This window comes from Corylus avellana, chromosome 6, assembly GCF_965113065.1.
Source record: "Corylus avellana chromosome 6, dhCorAvel1.hap1.2, whole genome shotgun sequence".
Taxonomy (NCBI): domain Eukaryota; kingdom Viridiplantae; phylum Streptophyta; class Magnoliopsida; order Fagales; family Betulaceae; genus Corylus; species Corylus avellana.
In genome coordinates, this window is record NC_142495.1 from 16,747,785 (window position 1) to 16,766,890 (window position 19,106).

The following is a 19,106-nucleotide window of genomic DNA, read 5'->3' on the forward strand; positions in this document are numbered from 1 at the left end:
GTTAAAAATTCAAAAAAAGACCAAAATATCCCTAATTTTTGTTTTTTTTTTAAAATAAAAAAACGTTTTAGAAGTTGAAATTTTATACAAAAGTCAGGGGTATAAACATCATGTGACGTTTAAAATCTAACGGAGGGGTCCAAATTAAAAGCAGTTGAAAGTTCAAGGGACTAAATTGAGAGATTTTGAAGTTCAGTGGAGTATTTCAAAACGGGTGGAAGTTTAGTAGACCTTAGTGAAGTTTTTTTTAAAAAAAAAAAAAAAAAAAAAAGAACACCCAGAGAAAGAAGAAAAAAAGGAGTATTTCTCTCATCTTTACGTACGTAGGGCCCAAAAGGATTCATGATAGACATTACGACTAGCAGTGAAGTGCGAACTTACAGAACTCCATAACCCAAAAATCATTTCAACTTTTCATAAGCATTTTTATTTAAAGGGTTGGGACAATGTCCAAATATTAATATTACAAGCTAGCAAGGAATCTACTTGAAGAACTCCATAACCCAAAAATTACAGACAAAAGATTCATATCTGATGCCACTAAATCCTGCTTTGGTTGCCAAGGCCATGAACTCTGCTTCTGTCCTTTCCTTCCCTTCTGGGTTTTGACCCATCATAAGCACATCCATTTGACAGTTGCTCTTCACACCAGTGCTAATCTCATGCACAATCGGAAGAACTGCATCCACAACAATCACCTTTCCATCTTTCGGAGTTGCCTCGTAGCAGTTCTTCAGCAACTTCAAGCACTGTTCATCATTCCAACCATGGAGTATCCACTACAAAATATATATATATCCAAATTATAACACCATTTCTCTTCATCTCATATACAAAAACTACACAAATCAATAAAACCCACCTTCATAAAAATGGCCTCCCCCTTAGGAACGCTTTCGAACATGTCTCCTCCGACATGTTCCACACCTGCAACACAAATAATTAACACCTCTCTTTATCCACACACACACACACACACATATATATATATATAGCTTATGAAGAACATTATATATAAAAGAATAGCATGTATACCAGGATAATGTGGGGCATGTTGAATAACATGGGGCAAATCGAAATTAATGGCCTTGATATGGGGGTATCTGGAAGTGATCAAGTTAAGTGTGACTCCTAGACCGCCACCGACATCAACCAATTGCTTGAGTTGCTGGAAGCCTTTGTAGGAGTCAAGGATGTTCTTAATAACAATGGTAGTGTGGTTGAACATGGCTGTGTTAAGAACCTGATTGAACCTGGGATCCAACCCGGTATACGCGAAGGTGTCCATGCCATGAACCCTGTTGAATGCAGAAATTCCTCCCTCAAGAGTTGCATCTTTCAGTTGGGACCTGTCAATGAATCCGGGTTAGATGTCATATTTGATTCATTTAGGACACCATACAGATCGACTACAGTTGTACTGTTAGAAGTTTGTTTTTTTTTTTCATTGAACTTAAAATACCAGAATCAGCACATGCAACTGAATTGTACGTACGGGCAATACTTTCTAAATAAATCTACAAATACTATATAAATTCCAATATTTAACTATCATATGATTTTCACGATAAATTAATAAAAGAATATTGTACTAGAATCCAGAACAACAAAACTTTTTTTAATCTTGATAAGAAAGCGTAAACACGTACTTTCTCTCACTTGACCATCTTAAGTTACACCAAACACTACTAAAAAAACATCCATTAACGTTTTTTCTTTTTTTTAACAACATTTCACTTGTAACACGTTGACATAATTTTTTTTTGCATATGTCACGTTGACACCCTTTACATTTTTGACAAACACTAATTATGAACAAAGGGAGGACAAGAAAAGTGGAGGTGAAAATAGAGAACATACCAAATATCTAACGAGACATTGTCATGAACCAAGGCCACGAGAGGGCCCAAAGAGACACCATCTTCGTTGCAGACGAAGTATTTAGACACATCAGAAAGACCGTAAAGCCTATTGAAAGATCTTGATGAGTCATCAGCAACCACATAGCAACACAGCAGAGAGTGGGTGGCCAACATCCTCAGAATACGGTCCAACATCTTCGTGGCTGCCTCGAGATTCTTGGTTGGCATGTGTTGAACAATCTGTGAGGGGGAGAGCTTGGCTCCCGGACCCGCTTTTGCTAGTATTTCAAAAACGCCAAGCTCGAGGGCGAATCGCAAGGTCATGGGCAGCGCAATGGAGGTCGCCACCTGCATTGCATACGTGAAGCTCTTTTCTTCATTCTCATGATCACCATCATAAGTTTTTGGGGTCGATTTCAATAGAGAGGGCATTGGAGAAACTTGAAGAGAAATCTGCTCTAAATTTGTTTAGATATTGCAAGTTTAATCAATTGATCGATCGATTTATAAGCCGTATGAAGGTGGTGTTGAAATTTGGCACATAGTCAAAAAAATAATAATTATAGCAAAAGGAAAAGTACGAAAAGTCTTATATTGTGGGCTGCCTTTTCTTTTTGACCCACGGATCAAACTAGTTAACGTTGGGTATTCTGAAAATTTCTTTAATAAGTTATATAAGTAGGGCTTAAGGTTAGGGTTTTTATAAGTAGGATTTAGGGTTAAGGTTTTTCTTTTTTATATATATATATATATATATATATTATGTTGTAATCTTGAATTATTAAAAAAAAAATATAGTTATTTTTTATAAATATAAATAAATTGTCAAATCACGTTAAATGTGTTTCTTAATTCTCTCTCTTTTTATTTTTTATTTTTTTATTTTATATTGTTCATTAATTAGCGTGGACAATAACATCACACACCTAAGAGTAGCTGGCCCCTAACATTTGCTCTTCAGTTCTTGTCAAAAGAATCTGCAAGCCTGCCACCTCATTTGTTCATCAAGATTTGTGATTCGTCCTTATCTCCAACGCACACCGTACGAAGACATCAAGAATGCTCTGCACCTGAGAGTTGTAGCAGACTTGGCAGCCTTACATTAAATCTTTGATTTATTCTTTTGTCAACTATCAGACAACTCCCATCAGACAACTCAGATGGCCAGCGGCGGAGAGAAGCAGGGGCAACATGCGGCGGTCGCCCCTGGTAAAAAATTTTTTTATTTTTTTTTATTTTTTAAATATTTTTTTGGCTGAATTGTTTACTGCCCCAGTAACAAAATTTTTTTTAAAAAAAAAATAAATAAAAAAGTAAAAAACTCCTCCAACTGTTTCGGTTTCACATTAAAAAAAAAAAAAAAAAAAAAAAAAGTCAAAAAATTTAATGTTTATTTATCAATATTTGACATTTTGTTTATCTTATTCTAAAACAATATTGTTGTTGTTTTTTTTTTTTTTTTTTTTTGGGTGCGTTTTATATAGTACTTTGGGATTTTTTTCAAGCATCAACAAGTTTCAGAAGATTATTACAAATCTTAAATTTGTTCTTTTTATTTATTCATTTTAGGCTAATAGCTATCGGAATATGCTAATAATTTTATTATAATATCATTAGAGTATGAGAAGTAAACAATTATTAAAACAATACTTCGTAGCAAAATGAAAGATAAATTTCTTAAAAATAATTTACTTGTCTACATTGAAAGGGGAATTACTGAAAGCTTTGATTCAGATTTAATACTTAATGATTTTGTTTCTCTAAGACTACATAGAATGTAATTTTAGGCACTTTGTATTTTGTATTTTCCTTTACTTTTGTACTAGTGCCTACATGGTAACTAATATATCAATTTAGCATATAAATATGCTTTTTGTGATACATATATTGTGGTATAATTTTTTTTTATTATTGTATTTACCATATTATAATAAAAATATAATATATAAAGAGAAAAAAAAAAATTATTTATCATTATATTTTATTATTTTATTGACGCCCCCGGTAAAATCAACTCCTGGATCCGCAGATGGGAGTTGTCTACATGCACGTGTACAAATTGTAAACGATTGTATTAAGCTAAACTTTTTAGTTTGTAAGTTTGTTATTGTACAGTTGCAGTTTAGTTGGAGATTAATTAAAGTTACTTGTTAGTTAATTTGTTAGCTGCAGTTAAGTAGTTAGAAAGTTGTTATGCTATTAAAGTATATAAACATCATACTTCATCATTCTTTGAATCAAGTTGAATATACAGAATTCAGTGTCTCTGTTTTCCTTCTTCTTCTCCTTTGCATTCTATTAATTAGAGATTGCAAAGCTTGACAAAAGAAGCACCCACCATTTTTGTTTCTCTTTTACATTATGGTTATAAATAGCCATCAGGTTTTACAGCAAGAGAACAAGCAGAGAGAGTGCAGAAAATAGAAGGAGACGAGAGGTTTGTTGAGAGGAAATTGGGTGTATTTGAGAATTTGAGTTTGTGAGTGCTTAAACACTTTTTTGTGTCTCCCCTTTTGAATTAGTGAAATATCTCTCTACTATTATACCGTGAATAGCAAATTGTCGAACCACGTAAATCTTGTATTTTTGTTGTCATTTTGTTTATATTTTTTAAATACTATATTATGTTTGTTTTTGCTTATTTGGTTGTGAGAGAGGATTCACAACCTTTCGTACAACAGGTGGTTCTAATTCTACCACACAATGAGCATCAAATCCTACGTGTTGATATCTTATCCTGAGAGGATATATAAAAAGAGGCGATGTCACAAAGAATAGTGCCAATTTTATTTGATGATGAAAATACCATTTTGCCCTTCCTTTTTGTTTTTTTGGACATTATCCACAAATTAATTGGACAATATTGATCCATCACTACAGATAACACGGCTACTACATCTTTAGAAAAGAAGCATTCTGTCTAATCCCTAATTGGTTAGCATGCATTCTGTCTAGTGTCTGCTAGCTGGTCACGATTTTTCTTTTGGTTTCTTGGCAACCAAGCTACTTATAGGCTTGGACGAATATTAATGAGAAAAGAACTTTTTTGAAATTTTTGCAAAGAGACTAATTACTTCACAGAGAATCTTAGAAATAGTTCTCAAAATGTTAATTCCAAATAAATTACGTTCATCGATTATCTTCCTCATGTTTCTTGGATTTGGATTTCTAATAATTAATAGATCAGATTGCTAATAATTTAGATGCGCAATGGTGAAAAGTCTCCTATAAAAGTCATCTAACAATTATTCATCTCAATTGATAGCAATGGATACAAATAATTGTTAGATATCCTAATTCTCTATTCCTAATTGTGCGTGCCAATATGATATGAATTACCTTTTCCTAATGTAATTTCTCCATCGTAAAATTTTATACATACTGTTTCTTAATTTTCAATTACTTATGTAGCTGGGAATCACTTGTTTCTACAGTGTCAAGCTAAAACGCAGTACCAACCCTCATGGCCGACAAAAGTAGAGCAATTGAAATTGAAAAGCAACGTCCATATAACCACCCAAAACTCAAATTCAAAAGTTATTATATATTTTTTACTTTATCACATATAATCATTCGATCCACTTTTCAATTTATGTTGCCTTTATGTGTAAAAGCCAAATTGAACATGGCAAAGAATTCAACCCGCCCAGGAAGTAAAAATAAAATTAAAAAAAAAATTAAAAAAAAAAAAACAAAACTAACTTTTCAACTTGGTTCACGTTGCTCCTTTAAAAAATGGATCCGTCTTCTATTCGGTAGGGCAAACTACCGCATTGATGCGGTTATCCAAATCTAAAATTGTTTGGTGTAGTTTTGGAAAGGGAAAATCTAAAATTGCACGGGAAGGGAAAATATATATATATTTTTAAAAATAATAAACAATTATTTATGAATTAAAAATATATAAAAAAACTAATAATAAAAATAATGGTAAATGTATAATAAGTCTTTGAGTCAACTCGCCAAAATTAAAAAATTCCTAAGTTTTTTTCTCGAAAATTTACTCCCTGTGTCAATCGAAATGCCAATAAAATTCTTACTGTTAAAATTTTTTAATTGCCATTTGATTGGTTGAAACACACAGTTTTAAGGAATGTCACATCAGTCGAATTTTTTGATCCTACGTGTCTACTGTGGACAAATAGGATCAAAACTCACCGTTTTGGCACCAGCCAAAACGGTGAGTTTTGGTTGATTTGGGAGCTTTATTTTGGAACCCCCAAATCGTGAAGTTAGGGATTTCTCCTTCCTCGACGAAACTCAAGGCCACGACCCACGGTTCTCCCCCCGCCCCAATCTATTGTTGCCTGCATCCTAAACGGCGAACCCCCAGTCCAGCGTCCAAAGACTTCCATAACCGGTCGGTTATCTCCTTCTCCGATAAACCATTCTCCGACGACTCAAGGTTCTCCCCCCGCCCCAATCGACGGCAATCTTTCAGTTTGTCTGGCTAGGGTTCCGACTAATCCGAACGTAATTTTCTGTAATTTGTTTGTGGGTTTTGTTGGATTTTATGAAATTGTTGGGGGTTTTAATTTGATGGAAATATGGATCTGGTTTTGTTGATGGAGTTTTTCCAGTACTGAACCCCATTGATGAAATAGACACCTTCTCTTGCTATGGACATAACAGTACCTCTCTTCGGTTTTTTTTTTTTTTTTTTTCATGGAGTATATATGCTAACTTCTACTTTAAAAAATAATAGATAGTTATCTTTAAAGAAATATGTGTATGCTACAAGCTTTATGTGATAGCTTTAAACAACTAAGACAACAAGATCCATTTTCTTTTTATTAATTGCTAGATTATAGTGACATAGGAAGATGATGAATCTACAGAATACTGCAGAACAACATAATTCTTTGCCCATAATGGTGTCATCACCTTCTATGACAATCTTTATCAGCCAGCCCATCGGTCTCCATTATGATGAATATACCTAACTTACTACTGAAACTAATCTGTCATTCGTTTATAATAAAATTATGGGAAAATTACACTTTACCCCCCTAAAGTTGTCAGCGATTTGCAATTCCGCCTCCAAAGTTTCAATTTTTGCAATCCACCCCCCTAAAGTTTCAATTTTTTGCAATTCAGGCAATCCGTCAGTCAAAGCCGCTTTGACTGACGGAACAGTGATCATGTGCGCCACACGTGATCACTGTTGGCCTTTTTGTACCCAAAATGCCCTCACCCACACCTTACCCACAGCAAACGGCGTCGTTTGATGCTGCTCCTTCGCCAGAGTTCGTTGATGGGTCATTGCTCGAAAATTTGCCTTTACCTGCAACAAGATGGAGAGCCCAAATGACGGAATCTCCTGCAACAGATCGAAATCTCCTCCTCTGCCCCCTTTGGCGTTCAAAGACAAAGTCCCCTTTAACACTAAATTAATTCAAACTTTGAATGTCATTTTCTACAAAATTAATTCAAATTTTAATTATTCATTTTGTTGACAGTCTTCCTAAAGGGATCGCACAAGTCAATTTGTTGCTTGTATGTTTTGTTTGTTGGTGGCATACAGATCTTCAGGAAAACCATGTGCTGCATTTGGATTGGTTAATTAAGTCTAAGCTCAAAGAAAGATGTTGGGAGATGAGAGCATCCCAGAAAGCTAACGCGTTGCCCCACGCCTTGTCCTCTTCCATGTGCTTGCCCCACACCTTGTTCTCCTCCCACAGACAAGCCAGATCTAAGCAAAGCCAACCAAGTTCGAAGCCAGGTTTTAGGGATTCAACGAATTCCAGCATAGGGGTATTTTGGGCGTGAGTTGGGTTGGGCATGGGTCACATGGGTTGGGCGTGCGTGCGTGATGGAAAAGCATGGGGGTATTTTGGGTACAAAAAGGCCAACAGTGATCACGTGTGGCGCACATGATCACTGTTCCGTCAGTCAAAGCGGCTTTGACTGACGGATTGCCTGAATTGCAAAAAATTGAAACTTTAGGGGGGTGGATTGCAAAAATTGAAACTTTGGAGGCGGAATTGCAAATCGCTGACAACTTTGGGGGGGTAAACTGTAATTTTCCCTAAAATTATAGTGCATGTAAAAAGCATATGAATAAAACATGCTGAGAACAGACTGAAAAGAACAGCTCCATTATTGTGCTGATGAATAAACATTGGCAGTTCCAAAAAAAGCAAGCTAGATGCTTTCATCTTTCCTGTTTTGAAAAGACATTGGCAGTTCCAAAAAAAGCTTCAACCAATCTGGAATTGTAAATATGATTCATTCTAATTATCGAATGGGCTGTAGATGCTCATTAATAGTAGAGCTCTATGTACATTTACATGCTATGGACATAACAATACGTTGTTGTAATTTCTAGCCTCTTATTTGTTGGACTGCTTAATGATGAAAGGGGATTAGGTTATCATCGTATGAACCTTGTGATATGAATCTAAATATTTATTCGACATTTTAGTTTTATTATATTCTATTTAAAGCACGTGCAGTTTATTGATTGATATGAGAATAATTTTTTTTTGGCAAGCTTGATTATATTTTTCTTTTCTGAGCTTGATTATTTCCTCCCATCTTAGGTATATACAGTGGCGGAGAGAAGCAGGGGCAACCTGGGGGCGGTCGCCCCTGGTAAATTTTTTTATTTTTTTATTTTTTTATTTTTTTTTTTGGCTGAATTGTTTACTGCCCCAGGTAACAAAATTTTGTTTTTTTTTTTGTAAATAAAAATAAAAAAAGTAAAAAACTCCTCCAGCTGTTTCGGTTTCACATTAAAAAAAAAAAAAAAAAAAAAGTCAAGAAATTTAATGTTTATTTATCAATATTTGGCATTTTGTTTATCTTATTCTAAAACAATATGGTTGTTGTTGTTGTTTTTTTTTTTTTTGGTGCGTTTTATATAGTACTTTGGGATTTTTTTCAAGCATCAACAAGTTTCAGAAGATTATTACCAATCTTAGATTTGTTCTTTTTATTCATTCATTTTAGGCTAATAGCTATCGGAATATGCTAATAATTTTATTATAATATCATTAGAGTATGAGAAGTAAACAATTATTAAAACAATACTTCGTAGCAAAATGAAAGATAAATTTCTTAAAGATAATTTACTTGTCTACATTGAAATGGGAATTACTGAAAGCTTCGATTCAGATTTAATACTTAATGATTTTGTTTCTCTAAGACTACATAGAATGCAATTTTAGGCACTTTGTATTTTGTATTTTCCTTTACTTTTGTACTAGTGCCTACATGGTAACTAATATATCAATTTAGCATATAAATATGTTTTTTGTGATACATATATTGTGGTATAATTTTTTTTTATTATTGTATTTACCATATTATAATAAAAATATAATATATAAAGAGAAAAAAAATTATTTATCATTATATTTTATTATTTTATTGACGCCCCCGGTAAAATCAACTCCTGGATCCGCCACTGGGTATATATTGTTAGGTTTAGACAATAAGATGAACAGGAAGAAGAAAATTTTCGGGGAAGGAAACAATGAAGACGAATTCTACACTAGGAAGGTGAAAAAGGTTTGTAAATTTTATTTTGTGAAACACATAAGGGAACTGTGATTACTGCAAATGATTTACGTTTTCACTGTAGAATGAACAGTAAATGTCGTCGGCATTTGTAATATCTTTGGCCAAAGAGGATATGGAACCTGTGCAGTGTAGGTGCGGCCTTACAACCCTAATTATAACATCCACGACTATAAAAAATCAGGTGTGCTATGTATGACCATAAAAATGTATTTGAATTTGGCAGATCTAGTTAATGCTGAGAAATGGTTCTTACTTCGTACTTGTTCCTAATTGTCAAATTTTTTATGTAATGACAGAAAGTTTGACAATGTTGTTTTTTCCAATTGTATGACAAAGAAAAATGTGCTCGTGGAGGGATGGTCCTACCTGAATTGTATAAACAAGTTAATTTCTTAAGGGTAAAGTGTCATCACTTAGAGCCAGACTGAGAATCCAAACATATATATTGGTTTTTTCGTTGGTGATTTGTGTATTGCTGATTTGTCTAAGGTTGATGGGGCATTGAGGCATGGAAATGTTGTGTTTGGGGCATTGATGTGTAACTTTCAATTGCATGTTTTGTATCACCTAGCCTGAATTAGGGTCTTAAGCAGGCACTTATTAAATTGTATGACCTTTTTAATTTGTATAATTATATGTATGTTAATGTTTTCACCGATTTGAATGTGAGCACGCTATATTTTGTGGTGAATTTGTTACATAACTTGTATGGCAAACTTAATGCAAAATTTTATAATAGAGGCATGAATGAATTCATCAACATTGACCTATTTATATGCCAAAATTACAGATTGCATACATACTCGTCACATTACACAAAATCAACCAAAAAGGTTGTAACAAAAGTGCCACTTGTCATACATTGTGGCATATTACATTCATCCACTACAAGCAAAATATAACGTTCTAAACAAAAGTAATGGGGAATGTGTGGGGAATGTGATAAGTGTTTAACACAATGAACTCTAAGTTAGTTAACACAACATCATTGTGTAGCCCTACATCCTCGGCTCCTTAGTACACGTGTAGCCCTAAGTGTACTACCATGCTATGATGACCCTGCTTCTGATTCTACCTGTGGTTCATATTGGGATCCATAGAAGGCCAATATGAACCCCACTTGATGAAAAATTGAACATAAATCTCAAACCATCTCTCTTTGTTCCTTCACTATTACAATGCATACGAGGAAAGATAAAATGACACATAAGATTTGTGGATGTTAAATATATTGGATAATATATTAGAAGCGGAAGAAAGAGAGAGAGAACGGAAGCATAAAGGACTACATCTCTTCTATTATGATTATATTGATAATGAATACAAAGGCCTCTATTTATAGAGAGGCAAGTAACCTAATAGACTAAGGAAAGGTAAACCTAGTAGACTAATAATACCTAAGAAAGTAAATAACCCTAACATAATATTCTTAACATCCCCCCTCAAACTCAATGTGTAAACTTGAGTTTGGGTAAAAGAAAAGGGAAAAAAAAATGAATTCGTCGAAAAAGTTGTCGGAGGTGGCCGGAGGCGGTGCACGGAGGCTGGCAGCGGCAGAACCCGGTTCTAACCCATTGGGTTGAAAATCTTGGATCCGGCTGATTTCTCAAATACTTCAATATCCCCCCTCAACCCGATTTTGGATCGGGTTGGAGATGCCTTGGATGGATCTGCTTGGTCGAGTTGATGGATCGGATTGCTGGATCTGTGGATTTGAGTCTAACCCACTGGACCAGGTCAACCGTTTTGGATCGGGTTGAAAGTGCTGACGTGGCAGAGGTGTTGATGGAGGGCCGATGGCGGCGGATCTTTCACAAATCTGTAGATCTGTGCCTCGCAAGCTAGAATCTGGGATTAATTTTTCCAGATGAGGCTATGATGAAGGCGTGTAAGAGATTTTGAGAGGATGATCACTTGGTGGCGCGCGGATGAATGGAAAAGGGAGGTCACCGGAGGGAGCCCGGGAAAACGTCAAAGACGTTTATTGGAGGCCACAGAAAAGTGGCTCTGATATCATGTTAAATATATTGGATAATATATTAGAAGCGGAAGAAAGAGAGAGAGAGAGAAGAGAGAGAGAGTGGAAGCATATAGGACTACATCTCTTCTATTATGATTACATTGATAATGAATATAGAGGCCTCTATTTATAGAGAGGCAAGTAACCTAATAGACTAAGGAAAGGTAAAACCTAGTAGACTAAGGAAAGGTAAACCTAGTAGACTAATAATACCTAAGAAAGTAAATAACCCTAACATAATATTCTTAACAGTGGAAATTTATGGTTCTGCAATACTATTAAAAAGCACCAAAAAATCATCAATTTATGACTACTAAACCATTGAGCTCTTTATCGTTTTACTTGTGCCTCAGTAGCCCTACATGTATGAACAGTTGGTTGTGATGACCCTCATTCTGCTTTTGTGTGTGGTTGAGATTGTGACCTCAGTAGCTGTGCCTCTGAAGTGAGTCAATGCATTAAGGATTTGAGGAGAAATATAATAGCTGCCTTCCACCTCCGGTTGATATGCTATGCATGAGAGTTGCTGAAGGTTTGCTGGAACGAATGCCTACTTCATCGGTCTCCGCATCGGTGGTGGATTTGCCTCGAATGTTCTTGGCCCAATTGGATTCTCTTGCAAATCTTCCATCTCAATTTCTTCCTCTTCTTCTTTGTCTCTAGGTTGTTGTCGAATTGTCCGCTCAATTTCAGGATCGAGTGGAATGACGATTGAGTCTTGAGATCGACGACCTTGCATCAATTGAATTGCCTTTTCCAGTCAGGCAGCTTCAGTGTTGCTGGTCCGGATGCTCCCTAGAACTGCGCTCAATCGCAGGTTGGTGCATTCGATCGCACTGTGCTCGATAGCACCAGGCTGACGTTCAATCGCAATCACAAAATGCTAGTCGACAACCTGAAATAGAAAACAGAAAAATTTAAGAATCAATAGAAAATATTTTTGACAAAAACAAAATTGAAAATTGAAAATTAAAATAACACAACTAAAGGAAAATAATTTTTAAACAAAATTCGCCACAGTCCGCGACAATTGCGCCAAAAACTTGTTGTTCCACAATTACCCACCTAAATTAATAGGCAAATAACTGGATGTTTTACTCGCAAGTGCACGAGGTTAACATAGTAGTATAGTGTGTAAATATGGGATCATTCCCACGAGGACTGCTGAATCTTGTCTAAAATTAATTCCCAAAGTAAAATAAAACAAAAGATTGGATTTAAATTGATAATGATAAGAAGGTAGGGCTTTGATATCCACCACTAATTATATTTAGCTAATACATCAATATGCTAATGTTCTAATCATGTTATGAATATCTAATGTTTATCAACCTAAGGGCATTGGTGTATAGTCCTTAAGCTATTGATTTCCCTAAGCAACGAATTAGGCATGGGTGTCTACCCTAATTCTTTTCTTTCTTAAAGGATTTAGCATGAGTGTCTACTAAGTTGTTATTTAAGAAAGCATAAAACTATGGAGATCGACAAACACATGAGGCCTAGGGCATGGGTGTCTACTCCCGGTTCCCCATGTTGATTAATCCAAGAATCCGGCACGAATATCTATTGTTACTTATGTTAAACCCAGGACTCGGTCATCCAAATTAATTTAACTAACTAGTCCATACCACATGCACATGTTGATCTGGCACACACATATGAGGAATTCACGAAACTTTGTATTAATCAAGTTAGACATCATAACAAGATCATCACAAAGGCGCCAATATTGAATATTAACAAAACATAACTGGGGCTTCAATCTAGCCCCTACTGAATAAATTAGCCACACATAGAGTTGATGTTAAACATCTTCATAAAATAAAAGAAAAGAAAGGAAAAGAATAAACTCGAAACTCGAACTTGAAGAGCTCCAATTCTTCTCCTTACAAAGCATACCTATTCTAGAGGCTTAAGGGTCTATTTATAGGCTTTAGAAGTCCTTGACAAACTAGTAAACCTAAGAATTTTGTAGGGTTTCAAAACCTATTACAATTGGGAGTTGGAAAACCCTAATATGGAAAGAATGACAATCTGGCCGCCACTTGATATGTCTCCTGCGCATGGGTGCGATCGATCGCAACCCGTGTGCGCTCAATCGCAGGTCTGCGATCGAGCCTCTTCTGTTATGCACTCGAACGCTGATTGCCTGCTTCGTGCTGTGTCTTCTCTGGTACTGCGCTCGATCGCAAGTAACCTGTGATTAATCGCAGTGTCAGGGGCTCCCATTTTTCCCATCTTCTCTCTTTGAGCCTAAATCTTCCAGATTTACTACATTTTCTTCTAAAAGCCTACAAAAGTATGGAAAACAGAAAAATAATTAAAATGACCTAATTAACTAAAATCAAAGGATTAAAACATGCAAGGGCTAAAAATATGAATATTTTAGCACTTAATAGAAGGTTTTAATGGAGCAATGGGGGAAAGGGGAGTTAGATCCAAAAAAGTTTCTCCATAGGGATAATTTGCTGTTTTATGAGTGGAGGATTTACATTGGGAGTTCTCAAGCCATAAGGGCACAAGTTTTGCATTTTGTGCATAGTGACCCGATTGCAGGCCATTCAGCGTTTGAAAAAACATTGCAGAGAGCCAAGAGAGATTTTTATTGGAAGGGGATGACTATTGATCTCAAGAAGTTTATTAGAGAGTGTGAAGTTTATCAGCAATCTAAGTATGAAAATATGTCTCCTGCTAGCTTGTTGCAGCCTCTTCCCATTCCTAGCAGAGTCTGGACTGATGTGTCTATGGATTTTGTGGAAGGACTACCATCCCTATACAGCTATTAAAATGGCTCAAGTGTTTGTTCAAGAGGTCATCAAATTACATGGAATGCCTACTTCCATTGTTTCAAATCGAGACCCTACTTTCACTAGTGTCTTTTGGAGGGAGTTATTCAAGATGCACGGTACTACTTTGAAGTTTAGTACTAGTTATCATCCTCAAACTGATGGCCAAACTGAGATTGTTAATAAGTGTGTGGAGACTTATTTGAGGTGTTTTGTGCAAGAGAGGCCTAAGCAATGGTTGTCTTGGCTGCCATGGGTAGAGTATTGGTATAATACTACTTGGCATGCTTCTACTAAGATGACACCTCTTGAAGCTGTTTATGGAATTCCCCCTCCACGGTTACTCACCTACATTCTGGGGACAACAAAGTTAAAGGCTGTAGATGAAGTTTTTCGATCCAAAGAACAGATTTTGTCTTTGTTAAGGAGCAATCTGCAACAAGCTCAACAGAGGAAGAAAAGGTATGCTGATTTGAAGAGATCAGAGAAAGAATTTGAGGTAGGGCAGATGGTTTATCTAAGGCTGCAGCCCTATAAACAACAATCTGTGGTTACTAGAAGATTTTTGAAGTTATCTCCTAGATTTTATGGCCCATTTCAGATCATTCGTAGGGTGGGGGAGGTAGCCTATGAGTTAGATCTTCCAGTGGCAGCTCGGATTCATCCAGTTTTTCATGTATCTCAGTTGAAGTTGAAGTTGGGTAGCAAGAATTTTCTTATTCCTAAACTACCTCCAGTGGATGTGCATGGGGTCCTTCAACCAAAACCCTTGAAAATTCTGGCTAGAAGGTGTAAGAAGCAAAGTAATCATGCAATTACTGAAATTCTGGTTCAGTGGGTTGGTCAAACTGTTGATGATGCTTCTTGGGAGAACTTGTTTGCTTTACAGCATGCTTATCCGCACCTTGTGGGCAAGGTGCTTTAGAGAGGAAGGCTATGTCACGTGAAGGAATGAGAAGCTGCTGCAGAAGGGTTAAGAAGCTGGAGGGAAAGGAAGCATGAGCATGATAGTTAATTCTGTTAGGAGGCATTGCAGCACGTGTATAATGGAAGCTGTTATAGTAGTTGATGGTAGTTAGTTCTAAACAGTTGTAAGCCTACTTGCCTTAACTGTTAAGCCTATATAAGGCTGGTTAAGTACAAGAAGGGGTATCTTTTGAGAAGTGTACAAGCATTGTATGGAGATTAGCCATCTCGAATTGGCCAAGTTGTTCAATAAGAAGAATTTGTCCATTTCACTCTCAAAGTCTCTTACTTTCAATCTTTCTCTTCATTTTCCTTTCTAAATCTGGTTTGGCAGTAACTTTCCTGTTACAGATAAGAATATCCATCATATCTGCTTAGGTGGTTCCTTCATCATCCCACAAGGACTTCGGCCAAATAGAGTCCATATCCTCAAAGATAACTCGAATTAGGTCCTGCGTAATCACTCATGTCTACTCCGAAGGCATCTTCGTATAAGCTAGCTAAAGTCGCGCAACTATTCGTAATGGAAGGGGGAAAAACATAAAATAAAGGGGTAAGTCTATAAAATTAGTGAATGTTAACACATATAATGCTCATGCCAGTTTTTGTAATGAACTCTAATTTTTATAAAGTAAGCAATAGTTCCATCGTGATAGTTTTTCATAGGTGTGATATAGATATTTAATATATGCATATGATATAGAGTAACAGTCATAGTTCAACAATATGGTCTACCAGAGATATTACCCCTTCTCAGCAGGTTTTGCACTGTCCCGGGGGACCTATAATACAATACTGGTGCCCCGACCGCTGTAGGCTACCGTACATAACACTAACAGAACGACTGAGTTCGACCTCAGGTGGCCCACACCGCTAACGACATCCGTTTTGTAGTCATGAAACAACCATTGGATCGAAGGCCCAAATAACACACACATTTGACCATAAAGTTAACATATATAGTAAGCCCATGGCCATTATACCGCTCGTACCGGTGTACTGTTCTTCCACAATTACCCACCTAAATTAATAGGCAAATAATTGGATGTTTTACCCGCAAGTGCACGAGGTCAACATAGTTGTATAGTGTGTAAATACGGGGTCATTCCCACGAGGACTGCTGAATCTTGTCTAAAATTAATTCCCAAAGTAAAATAAAACAAAAGATTGGATTTAAATTGATAATGATAAGAAGGTAGGGCTTTGATATCCACCACTAATTATATTTAGCTAATACATCAATATGCTAATGTTCTGATCATGTTATGAATATCTAATGTTTATCAACCTAAGGGCATTGGTGTATACTCCTTAAGCTATTGATTTCCCTAAGCAATGAATTAGGCATGGGTGTCTACTCTAATTCTTTTCTTTCTTAAAGGATTTAGCATGGGTGTCTACTAAGTTGTTATTTAAGAAAGCATAAAACTATGGAGATCGACAAACACATGAGGCCTAGGGCATGGGTGTCTACTCCCGGTTCCCCATGTTGATTAATCCAAGAATCCGGCACGAATATCTATTGTTACTTATGTTAAACCCAGGACTCGGTCATCCAAATTAATTTAACTAACTAGTCCATACCACATGCACATGTTGATCTGGCACACACATATGAGGAATTCACGAAACTTTGTATTAATCAAGTTAGACATCATAACAAGATCATCACAAAGGCGCCAATATTGAATATTAACAAAACATAACTGGGGCTTCAATCTAGCCCCTACTGAATAAATTAGCCACACATAGAGTTGATGTTAAACATCTTCATAAAATAAAAGAAAAGAAAGGAAAAGAATAAACATGAAACTTGAACTTGAAGAGCTCCAATTCTTCTCCTTACAAAGCATACCTATTCTAGAGGCTTAAGGGTCTATTTATAGGCTTTAGAAGTCCTTGACAAACTAGTAAACCTAAGAATTTTGTAGGGTTTCAAAACCTATTACAATTGGAAGTTGGAAAACCCTAATATGGAAAGAATGACAATCTGGCCGCCACTTGATATGTCTCCTGCGCACGGGTGTGATCGATCGCAACCCGTGTGCGCTCGATCGCAGGTCTGCGATCGAGCCTTTTCTGTTATGCACTCGAACGCTGATTGCCTGCTTCGTGCTGTGTCTTCTTTGGTACTGCGCTCGATCGCAAGTAACCTGTGATTAATCGCAGTGTCAAGGGCTCCCATTTTTCCCATCTTCTCTCTTTAAGCCCAAATCTTCCAGATTTACTTCATTTTCTTCCAAAAGCCTACAAAAGTATGGAAAACACAAAGAGGAATTAAAATGACCTAATTAACTAAAACCAAAGGATTTAAACATGCATGTTAAGGGCTGAAAATATGAATATTTTAGCACTTAACACACCCCAAAACTTACATATTGCTAGTCCCTTAGCAATACAAGGCTAACAACTAAAGTGAAAAACAGAGAACAAAAGATAAATCCATCTTTCGTCGGATGTACGATTGCATTTAGCGTATGCAACAAGCCTTTTAAACCTCTAGGAATTCCCTAGAGGACGAGTGAAGTCTCGTGAGGGTTTTTCAGAATTGTTACCCACAAACATCATGCACAGTTCATGTTATCCCAACAATTAAAGTATCACTTCAAGATTATGATTTTCATTCACAAGCAAGCTTAAAAAGATGAACTCCAGCTTCACAATGAATTGGAACCTCAAAGTGCAATTACTTACAAAGGACATACTAAATCATCACAAGTTTGAAATTTGTGTAAAGTGAATTAGCACAAAATTATGAGACTTCCAAATCTTTCCAACATGTAATGTCTCCATCTCTCAAAATTCATTGAAATCCCTATTAAAATGAACAACCATGGCATATTTCTTTTTCTCTCTCTTTTTTTTTTTTTTTGGTCAGGTTATGCAATGTTTGGTTTCCTTAAGCTTTCTAATTCACTTTTGTAGCGAATGTTAAGTCAATGACTCCCAAACTAGGTGGTTTTAGGACATTAGTTGTAGAAACATCCCTAAGGACCTACTAACTCGAGTCAAAAAGGCTACAAAACCAACTAACCATGACATTGATCAAATAAACATTTTTTCACCTTTTGACGTGAACACTCAATGGTTTAAGGCAAGAGGTCCAGTTACTCAGTGAAAAGCCATCAAGGGTCATTTATTTCATATGTTTTTTTTTTTTTTTTTTTCATCACTATATATGTCATAGTGTCATCTAATAAGTCATCCAATTTCATCCAAGATGCAGAAACACACATATCAGGCCTCATGTCATACCTCACAGATTATGTGCTAATGTGCTTGTGTGATCAGATCAAACATGTGATTTTTCAACTGTCCTCAACAAGTAACTCAACTGACATATTCACTCATCAGATCGTGTGTTCAAAATTTTAAGCTCACTGATGAATTCAAGCCACAATTCTTTTAGATTAACTTAAAATTTTAGGGTAAACATGAACATGCATTAACTTTCTTCTTTTTTTTTTTTTTTTTTATTTTTTTATTATTTTTTTTTTTATCAACTAAACAACAAACAAATAACTTGAAATTGGGACAAAGTGTGTGAACAATCATGTGTGCCCATACCCCGAATGTGTCTAAGTAAAGGAAAGAGTGTACCCGGGAGATGGTCGACATCATCTGGGAAAGCATGGCTCATAGCACACCCTCAAACTTGAAGTGAAGCACACTTGTCCCTGCAAAATAAGAAAACACACAAACAAGTAAAAAGAAACAAAACTAAAGATAAATAAATAAATAAATAAATAAATAAAAAACTTAAAACACACTAAACAAAATAAAAGGATAGACTATGGGGTGCCTCCCATGAGCGCTAAATTTTATGTCTTCAGCTAGACAGTGGTCCCCGCTCAGTGCTGTCCAGAAGTAGATGCTCCAGAAGGTGGTGGTAAACGGCTAAGTATGGTCCGCATCAATTCTTCCAAGGCAGCTAGTCGTTGATCCATC

The 19,106-nt window shown here is 36.0% G+C and overlaps 1 protein-coding gene across 1 annotated transcript; it reads right to left on the reverse strand.

The window, feature by feature from the left end:
• Positions 1-424: 424 nt before the first annotated feature.
• LOC132186751 (isoflavone 3'-O-methyltransferase 4-like) lies at positions 425-2,371 on the reverse strand. Its single transcript, XM_059600782.2, has 4 exons — positions 1,861-2,371; positions 1,036-1,349; positions 863-927; positions 425-779 (listed from the first exon to the last, which is right to left on the reverse strand). The coding sequence occupies exons 1-4, from the start codon at positions 2,292-2,294 to the stop codon at positions 483-485; spliced, it is 1,110 nt and encodes a 369-aa protein (XP_059456765.2). The 5' UTR covers positions 2,295-2,371; the 3' UTR covers positions 425-482.
• Between the last annotated feature and the right edge of the window lie 16,735 nt (positions 2,372-19,106).